Source organism: Pseudophryne corroboree, assembly GCF_028390025.1.
Source record: "Pseudophryne corroboree isolate aPseCor3 chromosome 3 unlocalized genomic scaffold, aPseCor3.hap2 SUPER_3_unloc_83, whole genome shotgun sequence".
NCBI classification, from domain to species: domain Eukaryota; kingdom Metazoa; phylum Chordata; class Amphibia; order Anura; family Myobatrachidae; genus Pseudophryne; species Pseudophryne corroboree.
In genome coordinates, this window is record NW_026967578.1 from 83,534 (window position 1) to 96,136 (window position 12,603).

Genomic DNA, 12,603 nt, shown 5'->3' on the forward strand with positions numbered 1-12,603 from the left:
ATTTAGGAGATGGGGAGGAGACATTTGGAAAGTGAAGGGTCGCAGTTACCAGGGCTATGGTCTCAATTTGGGAGTCAGACACATGAGGAAGTAAAGAATGGGATAATAAAATGTAATCTATCCTGGATAGTGTGTGATGTGCAGCGGAGAGGCATGTGTATTCTTTTTCCGTGGGGTGCAGAGCCCTCCAGATATCTACTGCTTGTAATCTTTCTGCTAAAAAGGGAACTCCAAGTTTGGGCAGTGTGAGATGTCTCGCAGGAAGATGAGACCTATCTAGATAGGAGGAAGAGATAAGGTTAAAATCACCACCTATGAGCAAAGGTTCTGTTAAAAAGGGGGTCAATTTAGCTAGTAGAGACTGAAAAAACATCTTGTTATAAACATTAGGAGCGTAAACGTTGCATATGGTGTACATTTTACCATTAATCTTTGCAGATAGTATAACAGAACGACCATCTGGGTCAGTTAAAGTGGAAACCACCTCCGTGAGAATATGGGGTATATGCAATAGCGGGCGAATCGCGTCATTAGATCCGCCTCTGTATAATTCGCCCGCTATCGCCAGCCGCAGCCCTGTCGCCGGGACCCTGAATTCTCAATATTCAATGAAAAACTGATTCACCCCTCCCGCAGGCGGATTACGGCCAATCGGCGAGTAGTGGGCGAACTGAATTCGCCTTCCCGCCGAAAGCAGCCCTTTATTAGGGCTTGTTTGCTGCATGTGCTCTGCAGCCATTTTGTGAACCTGCAGAGAGGTGTGAGGAGGAGCAGAGCTAGCAATTTGGTTGTTTGCTGTGGATATCGTTTGGACACCCCAGCAGGCTTTATTCCAGGACAGTCAGGAGGATTCCTGTTACCCCGGAGCAGAGCCATTTTAGGAGCTTTTACTACATTTGTAGGTAAGTACCACATGTGTGTCTGGTGTTGCATGTATGTGTTTGTGTAGTGGGGGTTGCCATGAGGTGTACATGGGGTGTTTGTGCATGTGTGCATGTGTGCAGGTATGTGTATAGCCCCTTGCTTGTGTTGCTGCATTTTTCGGGGGAGACTTGTGTTTTGGGGTAGTTTTTCACGTTTTTTTTTTATTCTTTAATTTACTTTTTTGGGTCTTCTATTAGCATTGGTGTACCTCCTGAGTGTGCTGGGATGCTTTCTGGCCATTTTGGGGTGGTTTGGAGCAAGTTTAGTCGACAGCCTGGTTGACATGTGCTGCTGATTGTTTTTCAAACATGTGTTTTCCTGCCTAATTTTGCTGTGGGCTGCCTCCTGAGTGTGCTGGGATGGGCCATTTTGGGGTGATTTGGAGCAAGTTGAGTCGACAGCCAGGTTGACATGTGCTGCTGATTGTTTTTCAAACATGTGTTTTCCCGCCTAATTTTGCTGTGGGGTGCCTCATGAGTGTGTTGGGATGCTTTCTGGCCATTTTGGGGTGATTTGGAGCAAGTAGAGTCGACAGCCTGGTTGACATGTGCTGCTGATTGTTTTTCAAACATGTGTTTTCCCACCTAATTTTGCTGTGGGGTGCCTCCTGAGTGTCTTGGGATGCTTTCTGGCCATTTTGGGGTGATTTGGAGCAAGTTGAGTCGACAGCCTGGTTGACATGTGCTGCTGATTGTTTTTCAAACATGTGTTTTCCCGCCTAATTTTGCTGTGGGGTGCCTCCTGAGTGTGTTGGGATGCTTTCTGGCCATTTTGGGGTGATTTGGAGCAAGTTGAGTCGACAGCCAGGTTGACATGTGCTGCTGATTGTTTTTCAAACATGTGTTTTCCCGCCTAATTTTGCTGTGGGGTGCCTCCTGAGTGTGTTGGGATGCTTTCTGGCCATTTTGGGGTGATTTGGAGCAAGTTGAGTCGACAGCCTGGTTGACATGTGCTGCTGATTGTTTTTCAAACATGTGTTTTCCCGCCTAATTTTGGTGTGGGGTGCCTCCTGAGTGTGTTGGGATGCTTTCTGGCCATTTTGGGGTGATTTGGAGCAAGTTGAGTCGACAGCCAGGTTGACATGTGCTGCTGATTGTTTTTCAAACATGTGTTTTCCCGCCTAATTTTGCTGTGGGGTGCCTCCTGAGTGTGTTGGGATGCTTTCTGGCCATTTTGGGGTGATTTGGAGCAAGTTGAGTCGACAGCCTGGTTGACATGTGCTGCTGATTGTTTTTCAAACATGTGTTTTCCCGCCTAATTTTGCTGTGGGGTGCCTCCTGAGTGTGTTGGGATGCTTTCTGATTTGGAGCAAGTTGAGTCGACAGCCTGGTCAACATTTTGTGAGGGGCAGCCATTTTGTGAGGGGCAGCCATTTATACATGTATGTGTTTTTTTTTTATAACAGAGATGTCAAGGGACAATCAGACCCGATCCGCCCCTTCCCCCACCCCCTCGGATCTATCCCTGCATAGCAATGAGGAGTGGGAGCCAACCCAGGAGGCGGATGCGACCGACCAGGCATCTAGTGACCAGCCGCGGTCGTCAAGGGCCCATGAGAAGTCCAAGAAAAAGCCTAGTAAAAAGGTACTTAACCACACCTGCAGACACAAATAGCATCAAACTTTACCCACTGTAGTTTGTGCAATGCCATGCACACCTACTGTAATAGGTGCGCAATGCCAGGGATACTGACACTCACAGGTACATACCGATCTTATTTAAAAAAAAATTTTTTTTTTTTTTTAATCCCTAAAGGCAAGAAGCCAGCCAGAGGAGCAGTCGGAGGAGGAAGCCTCTGGTGAAGATGCAGGACAGAAAAAGCCGCGTGGACCCAGATACACTGAGGCGGAAAACTGTGTCCTAGTGGATTGCGTCGACAGGTCCTACGACGTTTTGTATGGACCAAGGGCACAGAAAACAGCAGCTAAAGTAAAGCGGAACATCTGGGAATCCATCGCCAGTCAAGTAACTGCAATTTCTGGAAACCGCCGGAGCACCAGAAATTGCTTGAAGCGGTACAGTGATTGCCGCAGACAGACCAAGAAGAAGATGGGGATTCAGCGCCGACATGAGACAGCTACGGGAGGTGGCCCGGCTCTCAATCTGAAGTGGCTACCCTGGGAGGACGTTATTAGAAGGCGCATGAACCCTGCCATGGTCGAAGGAGTTCGCGGAGGTGTGGACTCCAGCCGTCCTGCTGGCTTTCCCGAGGAGGAAGAACCGCCCAGAAGACGGAGGAAGGCGGGAGACCAGCCGTCCGAAAGGAGGTCTGATGGTAAGAATACTTTCACATGAGCTGTAGTTCCCTTTAAAATTTTTGTATGTGCTAATGTGCTTTTTTTTTTTTTTCAGACAGACCTGCCCAGAGGACATCACCTGCGCACAGGACATCGCCAGCGCACGGACCGTCACCTGTGCAGCAGGCATCGGCAGCAGCGCGCGGACCATCAACTGCGCCGCAAGCATCGCGAGCACACAGATCGTCACCTGTGCGCCACAGTTCATCATCGCGCAGTTGGTCACCTGTGCACCAGACGACGTCAGCGCACAGACTATCACCTGTGCGCCAGACACTGTCGGCGACCACACCACAAGATGGGCGCCAAACTACAGCTCCTGCGCGCAGGCCATCACCAGATCGTCTTCTCTCCAGGAGCTCTGGGACTGTGACTGAAGAGCCTCAAGACACAACCCTTGTGGACCCATCACCCGATCTGTTTCAGTCTACAGGGTTAACTGACGAAACTTTTCTTGGGTTTGAGGACAGCCGTGCAGATGTATCCAGCCAGACCCTTGAAAAGTCTTCCGAAACGAGGACAAGTGGAGCTCCTGGAGCAGCGGCATCACAGGATGGAGAAGGTTTGTTTTTTGTTTGTTTTTTGTGGGGGGGGGCAGCAGTTGTGTAAAGTTTATTAACTTTTCCAAAAAAATTATTTTGCAAACAGTGGTGCCACGAACCAGCAGCGGACTAGCTTCGGGGATTGGTTCATACTTCAGGCCGGATCTCCTACAGGAGTCAGAGGATGAAGAGGTGGAAGTGCAGGACGCTCCAGTTGCTACATCCCTGCGTGAGTAAATTGAATTGTGAGCCTTCAAAAAAATGTATGATGAATGTGTATAATATTGTCTAATTTTCTTTTCAGCTGCCCAAATGCATGTGGTGGCAGACATCCAGGAAGGGCAGAATCCCTCAAATGTTCAGAGGGTTCACACCCTGGCATCAGAGATTGGGACACGCCAGGATACATACACGAATGTTGTGGGAAGCAGACTGGACAACATTGAGAGGACAATGGAGAAAATGTCCAACAATCTGCATGAACTGCAGAAGACTATTTCCGACAGCACGGCCACAATACTACAGATCATAATTGACGATCGTAGGGAGAATAGGAACATACTTAACATCATGTCCGAATCCTTGGTCAAACTTGTGGAAAAAACCACATGTTTGGCAGAAAGCAATAAGAACATGTCGGATAGTCATCGACACTCCGCTTCCAGTCAACAGATCATGGCAAACACACTGCAGATGATCTATGATAAGCTCCCAGGACCAGCTCATCAACACGCTGGTGATCCACCATATCCGCCGTCTCAAGCCACAAGGACGCATCGTACCCTTCCTCAAGTCCCATCCCAGTACAGTCAGTCACAGATGTACCAGGGATATACAGGGATGTACCCCACCCCCCAGATGCCTCCACCACCAGCCGCACATTCTTCAGCAGCATGGGCACCGAGGGCCAGTCGACATACTCCCCAGCCTCCCAGGACATCCACGCCCTATCAGGGGGAAGAAGAGGATCCGGACAGATTTCCACCATAAACCCGGTCGTATTATTTTATTTTATTTAAAATGTTTTTCATGTATCCCTGTCTTCCCCTCCCATTAGTTTGTTGTTTTTCTTACTATTGTTTTTTCTTTGTTGGGCTTCCCCACCCGTGACCGGGTACTACCAAGGAGCTTTGTGTAGGCATACATGCGCGGGCATGTATGCGGGCGCGTGTGGTAACGGATGAAAGCTCCTTGCGGCTACATGTATGATGGGCCAAAGAGCTATTCTGATACCCCCCTTTTTCTTAAAATTATCCTTTTTGTAATGATGTACTGTATACTTTCATTGTGTGAATTGACTATTCACTAGTCTGTGTTTTTGACTTATTCATAGGATTTGTGAGGAAAAATGAAGTGGACGACATAAGATTGTGTTGAGCGTACCAAGGTGAGTAGAACCAAGTTTAATTCAAGAAACTTTGAACCGCATGCCTTTGTAGAACAACACCGCCCAGCAATGTCTCATGCTGGGCTGTGTTGTTCCACAAATGTTAGCATGTCAAAGTGCTGACCACTGACGACACTCTTTCACTTTGAACCGCATGCCTTTGTAGAACAACACCGCCCAGCAATGTCTCATGCTGGGCTGTGTTGTTCAACAAATGTTAGCATGTCAAAGTGCTGACCACTGACGACACTTCTTTCACTTTGAACCGCATGCCTTTGTAGAACAACACCGCCCAGCAATGTCTCATGCTGGGCTGTGTTGTTCCACAAATGTTAGCATGTCAAAGTGCTGACCACTGACGACACTCTTTCACTTTGAACCGCATGCCTTTGTAGAACAACACCGCCCAGCAATGTCTCATGCTGGGCTGTGTTGTTCAACAAATGTTAGCATGTCAAAGTGCTGACCACTGACGACACTTCTTTCACTTTGAACCGCATGCCTTTGTAGAACAACACCGCCCAGCAATGTCTCATGCTGGGCTGTGTTGTTCCACAAATGTTAGCATGTCAAAGTGCTGACCACTGACGACACTCTTTCACTTTGAACCGCATGCCTTTGTAGAACAACACCGCCCAGCAATGTCTCATGCTGGGCTGTGTTGTTCAACAAATTTTCATAGGAAAAAAATGAACAAGTGTGTTTTTACTTTAATATACTTTTTTTCCTTTTCCCCACAGATATCTATATACACAAGAAAAGAATGTAAAGAAGAACAAACTACTTTTTTGTTTTAATTAACTTTCAAACTTTATTAAAAATTTTTTTTATCTTCAATAAACTTTTAAAAATAGAAGTTTCCTGTGGTTTTTATTAAAATTTGTAATGCAGTTGAATTGTATGTAAGATTGCCCAGGGAACATCAGGGGATATGTCTCTTCACGTTCACGCCACTTAGGAAGGATACACCGGAAGATCTGTGGAAGAGAAATGTATGAGCTACCAGATGTGGCTAATAGTGTCACCATGGGACAGGAAAGAAGAGGTAAATACAGACCACACAACACAAGCGGGTTGCAGCGGCCCAAATGCAACCCTCCTGCACTTGCATCACTACACATCCAAACATTCCCTGATCCAGCATTGCTGTTTCAGGGAATGTTTGGATGTGTAGTGACGCAAGTGCAGTAGGGCTGCACTTTGAACATGCCAAAGTGATTTAGGACAAGTGAGTTTTGTTGGTCAATTGCATCTCACCTGAGGTGGTTGTCTGCTACATGGCGGAGGGTCAGGTCCACATCATCAGTAGGTAGCCCATAGAACCTCGGGAGAAATGTCGTGTCTCCTCACATCAACGCCACTTGGGAAGATACACCGCAGTACCTGTGGAAGAGAACCGTTTAAGCTTCCAGGTATGGGTGATAGTGTCACCCTGGGGCTGAAAAAGGAGGTACATACAACAGTCCACACAACACAAGCGGGTTGCAGCGGCCCAAATGCAACTCTCCTGCACTTGCATCACTACACATCCAAACATTCCCTGATCCAGCATTGCTGTTTCAGGGAATGTTTGGATGTGTAGTGACGCAAGTGCCGTAGGGCTGCACTTTGGGCATGCCAGGGTGATTTTGGACAAGTGAGTTTTGTTGGTCAATTGCATCTCACCTGAGGTGGTTGTCTGCTACATGGCGGAGGGTCAGGTCCACATCACCAGTAGGTCGCCCATGGAACATCGGGTGAAATGTCGTGTCTCCTCACATCCACGCCACTTGGGAAGATACACCGCAGTACCTGTGGAAGAGACACGTTTAAGCTTCCAGGTATGGGTGATAGTGTCACCCTGGGGCTGAAAAGGGAGGTACATACAACAGACCACACAACACAAGCGGGTTGCAGCGGCCCAAATGCAACCCTCCTGCACTTGCATCACTACACATCCAAACATTCCCTGATCCAGCATTGCTGTTTCAGGGAATGTTTGGATGTGTAGTGACGCAAGTGCAGTTGGGCTGCACTTTGAACATGCCAAGGTGATTTAGGACAAGTGAGTTTTGTTGGTCAATTGCATCTCACCTGAGGTGGTTGTCTGCTACATGGCGGAGGGTCAGGTCCACATCATCAGTAGGTAGCCCATAGAACATCGGGAGAAATGTCGTGTCTCCTCACATCAACGCCACTTGGGAAGATACACCGCAGTACCTGTGGAAGAGACACGTTTAAGCTTCCAGGTATGGGTGATAGTGTCACCCTGGGGCTGAAAAGGGAGGTACATACAACAGACCACACAACACAAGCGGGTTGCAGCGGCCCAAATGCAACCCTCCTGCACTTGCATCACTACACATCCAAACATTCCCTGATCCAGCATTGCTGTTTCAGGGAATGTTTGGATGTGTAGTGACGCAAGTGCAGTTGGGCTGCACTTTGAACATGCCAAGGTGATTTAGGACAAGTGAGTTTTGTTGGTCAATTGCATCTCACCTGAGGTGGTTGTCTGCTACATGGCGGAGGGTCAGGTCCACATCATCAGTAGGTAGCCCATAGAACATCGGGAGAAATGTCGTGTCTCCTCACATCAACGCCACTTGGGAAGATACACCGCAGTACCTGTGGAAGAGACACGTTTAAGCTTCCAGGTATGGGTGATAGTGTCACCCTGGGGCTGAAAAGGGAGGTACATACAACAGACCACACAACACAAGCGGGTTGCAGCGGCCCAAATGCAACCCTCCTGCACTTGCATCACTACACATCCAAACATTCCCTGATCCAGCATTGCTGTTTCAGGGAATGTTTGGATGTGTAGTGACGCAAGTGCAGTTGGGCTGCACTTTGAACATGCCAAGGTGATTTAGGACAAGTGAGTTTTGTTGGTCAATTGCATCTCACCTGAGGTGGTTGTCTGCTACATGGCGGAGGGTCAGGTCCACATCATCAGTAGGTAGCCCATAGAACATCGGGAGAAATGTCGTGTCTCCTCACATCAACGCCACTTGGGAAGATACACCGCAGTACCTGTGGAAGAGACACGTTTAAGCTTCCAGGTATGGGTGATAGTGTCACCCTGGGGCTGAAAAGGGAGGTACATACAACAGACCACACAACACAAGCGGGTTGCAGCGGCCCAAATGCAACCCTCCTGCACTTGCATCACTACACATCCAAACATTCCCTGATCCAGCATTGCTGTTTCAGGGAATGTTTGGATGTGTAGTGACGCAAGTGCAGTTGGGCTGCACTTTGAACATGCCAAGGTGATTTAGGACAAGTGAGTTTTGTTGGTCAATTGCATCTCACCTGAGGTGGTTGTCTGCTACATGGCGGAGGGTCAGGTCCACATCATCAGTAGGTAGCCCATAGAACATCGGGAGAAATGTCGTGTCTCCTCACATCAACGCCACTTGGGAAGATACACCGCAGTACCTGTGGAAGAGACACGTTTAAGCTTCCAGGTATGGGTGATAGTGTCACCCTGGGGCTGAAAAGGGAGGTACATACAACAGACCACACAACACAAGCGGGTTGCAGCGGCCCAAATGCAACCCTCCTGCACTTGCATCACTACACATCCAAACATTCCCTGATCCAGCATTGCTGTTTCAGGGAATGTTTGGATGTGTAGTGACGCAAGTGCAGTTGGGCTGCACTTTGAACATGCCAAGATGATTTAGGACAAGTGAGTTTTGTTGGTCAATTGCATCTCACCTGAGGTGGTTGTCTGCTACATGGCGGAGGGTCAGGTCCACATCATCAGTAGGTAGCCCATAGAACATCGGGAGAAATGTCGTGTCTCCTCACATCAACGCCACTTGGGAAGATACACCGCAGTACCTGTGGAAGAGACACGTTTAAGCTTCCAGGTATGGGTGATAGTGTCACCCTGGGGCTGAAAAGGGAGGTACATACAACAGACCACACAACACAAGCGGGTTGCAGCGGCCCAAATGCAACCCTCCTGCACTTGCATCACTACACATCCAAACATTCCCTGATCCAGCATTGCTGTTTCAGGGAATGTTTGGATGTGTAGTGACGCAAGTGCAGTTGGGCTGCACTTTGAACATGCCAAGGTGATTTAGGACAAGTGAGTTTTGTTGGTCAATTGCATCTCACCTGAGGTGGTTGTCTGCTACATGGCGGAGGGTCAGGTCCACATCATCAGTAGGTAGCCCATAGAACATCGGGAGAAATGTTGTGTCTCCTCACATCAACGCCACTTGGGAAGATACACCGCAGTACCTGTGGAAGAGACACGTTTAAGCTTCCAGGTATGGGTGATAGTGTCACCCTGGGGCTGAAAAGGGAGGTACATACAACAGACCACACAACACAAGCGGGTTGCAGCGGCCCAAATGCAACCCTCCTGCACTTGCATCACTACACATCCAAACATTCCCTGATCCAGCATTGCTGTTTCAGGGAATGTTTGGATGTGTAGTGACGCAAGTGCAGTTGGGCTGCACTTTGAACATGCCAAGGTGATTTAGGACAAGTGAGTTTTGTTGGTCAATTGCATCTCACCTGAGGTGGTTGTCTGCTACATGGCGGAGGGTCAGGTCCACATCATCAGTAGGTAGCCCATAGAACATCGGGAGAAATGTCGTGTCTCCTCACATCAACGCCACTTGGGAAGATACACCGCAGTACCTGTGGAAGAGACACGTTTAAGCTTCCAGGTATGGGTGATAGTGTCACCCTGGGGCTGAAAAGGGAGGTACATACAACAGACCACACAACACAAGCGGGTTGCAGCGGCCCAAATGCAACCCTCCTGCACTTGCATCACTACACATCCAAACATTCCCTGATCCAGCATTGCTGTTTCAGGGAATGTTTGGATGTGTAGTGACGCAAGTGCAGTTGGGCTGCACTTTGAACATGCCAAGGTGATTTAGGACAAGTGAGTTTTGTTGGTCAATTGCATCTCACCTGAGGTGGTTGTCTGCTACATGGCGGAGGGTCAGGTCCACATCATCAGTAGGTAGCCCATAGAACATCGGGAGAAATGTCGTGTCTCCTCACATCAACGCCACTTGGGAAGATACACCGCAGTACCTGTGGAAGAGACACGTTTAAGCTTCCAGGTATGGGTGATAGTGTCACCCTGGGGCTGAAAAGGGAGGTACATACAACAGACCACACAACACAAGCGGGTTGCAGCGGCCCAAATGCAACCCTCCTGCACTTGCATCACTACACATCCAAACATTCCCTGATCCAGCATTGCTGTTTCAGGGAATGTTTGGATGTGTAGTGACGCAAGTGCAGTTGGGCTGCACTTTGAACATGCCAAGGTGATTTAGGACAAGTGAGTTTTGTTGGTCAATTGCATCTCACCTGAGGTGGTTGTCTGCTACATGGCGGAGGGTCAGGTCCACATCATCAGTAGGTAGCCCATAGAACATCGGGAGAAATGTCGTGTCTCCTCACATCAACGCCACTTGGGAAGATACACCGCAGTACCTGTGGAAGAGACACGTTTAAGCTTCCAGGTATGGGTGATAGTGTCACCCTGGGGCTGAAAAGGGAGGTACATACAACAGACCACACAACACAAGCGGGTTGCAGCGGCCCAAATGCAACCCTCCTGCACTTGCATCACTACACATCCAAACATTCCCTGATCCAGCATTGCTGTTTCAGGGAATGTTTGGATGTGTAGTGACGCAAGTGCAGTTGAGCTGCACTTTGAACATGCCAAGGTGATTTAGGACAAGTGAGTTTTGTTGGTCAATTGCATCTCACCTGAGGTGGTTGTCTGCTACATTGCGGAGGGTCAGGTCCACAGGATAAAACAGGGGGGGAACAAACTGTATAAACACGAACCGAGGGAAACACATCAACAGGATGTAAAACTCTGTAATAGATAAATGAAGAGGGTTTTGTTAAAAAAAATCCAATGTCAGTTTACACGACCATACAAATGTTGTCAGTATACTCACAGGCAACTGAAAAAAAATTTTGTATCACTGTCCGACGTGAATCCTCTCCTTCGTCCATACCCACCGGTAGAGCAGATGAACGTTCCCCGCGTAGGAAAGCACTACGACGAAGAGTCACCGGCAAACGGTTTGCGACACATATGTTGTGTAAAATACAACATGCATTTACCATGCCGCAAACCTTCGACGGTGAGTACAAAAGAGCACCGCCGGAAGTGTCTAAACATCGAAACCGGCTTTTAAGTACACCGAAGGCACGCTCAATTACTCCCCTCGATGCAATGTGTTTCTCTTGGTAACGTTTTTCTGCTCTACCAACAGGATTAGACAATGGGGTCAACAGCCACGGTTTGTTTGGATAACCCGCATCGCCTATAGAAAAATATAAAAAATTTTTTTAGGTACTTGTAAAAAATATAATAAAAATAAATAAAATAATAAAAAAATGAAAATACATACCTAACAGCCAGCCACCAGGCATGTTTCCTGTTTCAAACTTGTCAAACAGCGATGACTGGCTTAGGATGAAGGAGTCGTGAGATGATCCAGGTAATCCCACAAAAATATTCAAAAACTTCATATTTACATCACAGACCGCCTGCACGTTCAGGGAATGGAACTGTTTTCGGTTCCGAAAACATTCCTCTGAATTACGTGGCGGTCTGATCTGCACGTGGGTACAGTCAATCGCGCCCAACACATTGGGAAATTTGTATTTGTTGTAAAAGCCTAATTTGATCTCATGACATTCGCTGTCCGTCTCTGGAAATTTGATGTACTGGATCGTTAATTTGCGGAAAGCCCTAATGACTTGGGTTATACAGCGCGACAGAGTCGACTGAGAAAAACCGCATGTTTGAGACAGTGTAGGCTGGAATGTGCCTGACGCCAAAAAATGTAACGTCCCCAGCAGTTTCTGAAAACCGCTGATTGCACGATTTGACCGTGCCCGAGGTTCCAAGTCGGCCTCCAACAGAACGTACAGCGAATATATGTCGCGAGTCGATAAGCGATAATTTTGTATCACCTCGAACTCGCTGAGATCCTCCAGTTCACGCCTAGTGCGATACTGGCGTGGACGTGGAAATGAAACCCGCAATACTGGCTCACCCAATGCAGACATTTGCTGACCTTGATCCTGATGTTCATCTGCACTTTCTTCCTCCATCAAGCTTGCAGCCAGCATGAACAACACAATCTGGTCAGAAAAAGGCTCCATCATTGTAGTCAGTACAAAAATAGGAATGTGTTTTAAAACGCAGGGCTTTTCCTAAAAAAACGATTCCACAAGAGAGCTGACTGTAAAATGGCTCCTTCTCCCTGTATTCTCAAACCCAGGAGTGAGGAGATAGGAGGGGCTTTGCAGAAGTGCATCCTGGGAAAAACTGTGGAATCATGGGTAAATTTCCCTCAGGAGATTGAAGAAAAAAATATTCCTTTAAAAAATCAATTAAATAATACTTGGGAGTCAAAAAAAGACAAACCAAGTAGATAATCCTTTCAAATATAAA

General features: G+C 47.8%; 1 protein-coding gene and 2 long non-coding RNA genes across 3 annotated transcripts; 1 reads left to right on the forward strand and 2 right to left on the reverse strand.

Annotated features, from left to right (window-relative positions):
* The first annotated feature begins 709 nt into the window (after positions 1 to 709).
* Positions 710 to 5,140, forward strand: LOC134984819 (uncharacterized). Its single transcript, XM_063950298.1, has 7 exons — positions 710 to 902; positions 2,330 to 2,508; positions 2,680 to 3,199; positions 3,277 to 3,783; positions 3,870 to 3,992; positions 4,068 to 4,499; positions 5,097 to 5,140. The coding sequence occupies exons 2-7, from the start codon at positions 2,332 to 2,334 to the stop codon at positions 5,138 to 5,140; spliced, it is 1,803 nt and encodes a 600-aa protein (XP_063806368.1). The 5' UTR covers positions 710 to 902; positions 2,330 to 2,331.
* Positions 5,141 to 7,180: 2,040 nt separating this feature from the next.
* On the reverse strand, positions 7,181 to 9,526 carry LOC134984816 (uncharacterized). The gene is made up of 6 exons (XR_010191783.1): positions 9,264 to 9,526; positions 8,856 to 8,981; positions 8,448 to 8,573; positions 8,040 to 8,165; positions 7,632 to 7,757; positions 7,181 to 7,349 (listed from the first exon to the last, which is right to left on the reverse strand). It is a non-coding gene; the product is annotated as an uncharacterized LOC134984816 (long non-coding RNA).
* A 102-nt stretch (positions 9,527 to 9,628) lies between these two features.
* On the reverse strand, positions 9,629 to 11,803 carry LOC134984813 (uncharacterized). Its single transcript, XR_010191782.1, has 6 exons — positions 11,552 to 11,803; positions 11,093 to 11,464; positions 10,896 to 11,007; positions 10,488 to 10,613; positions 10,080 to 10,205; positions 9,629 to 9,797 (listed from the first exon to the last, which is right to left on the reverse strand). It is a non-coding gene; the product is annotated as an uncharacterized LOC134984813 (long non-coding RNA).
* Between the last annotated feature and the right edge of the window lie 800 nt (positions 11,804 to 12,603).

Coding starts and splice junctions, on each gene's coding strand:
- LOC134984819 (XM_063950298.1), top strand. CDS start 2,332: ATGTCAAGGGACAATCAGACCCGATCCGCCCCTTCCCCCACCCCCTCG. Junction 3,200..3,276: donor GTCCGAAAGGAGGTCTGATG/GTAAGAATACTT, acceptor TTTTTTTTTCAG/ACAGACCTGCCCAGAGGACA. Junction 3,784..3,869: donor GGCATCACAGGATGGAGAAG/GTTTGTTTTTTG, acceptor TTTTGCAAACAG/TGGTGCCACGAACCAGCAGC.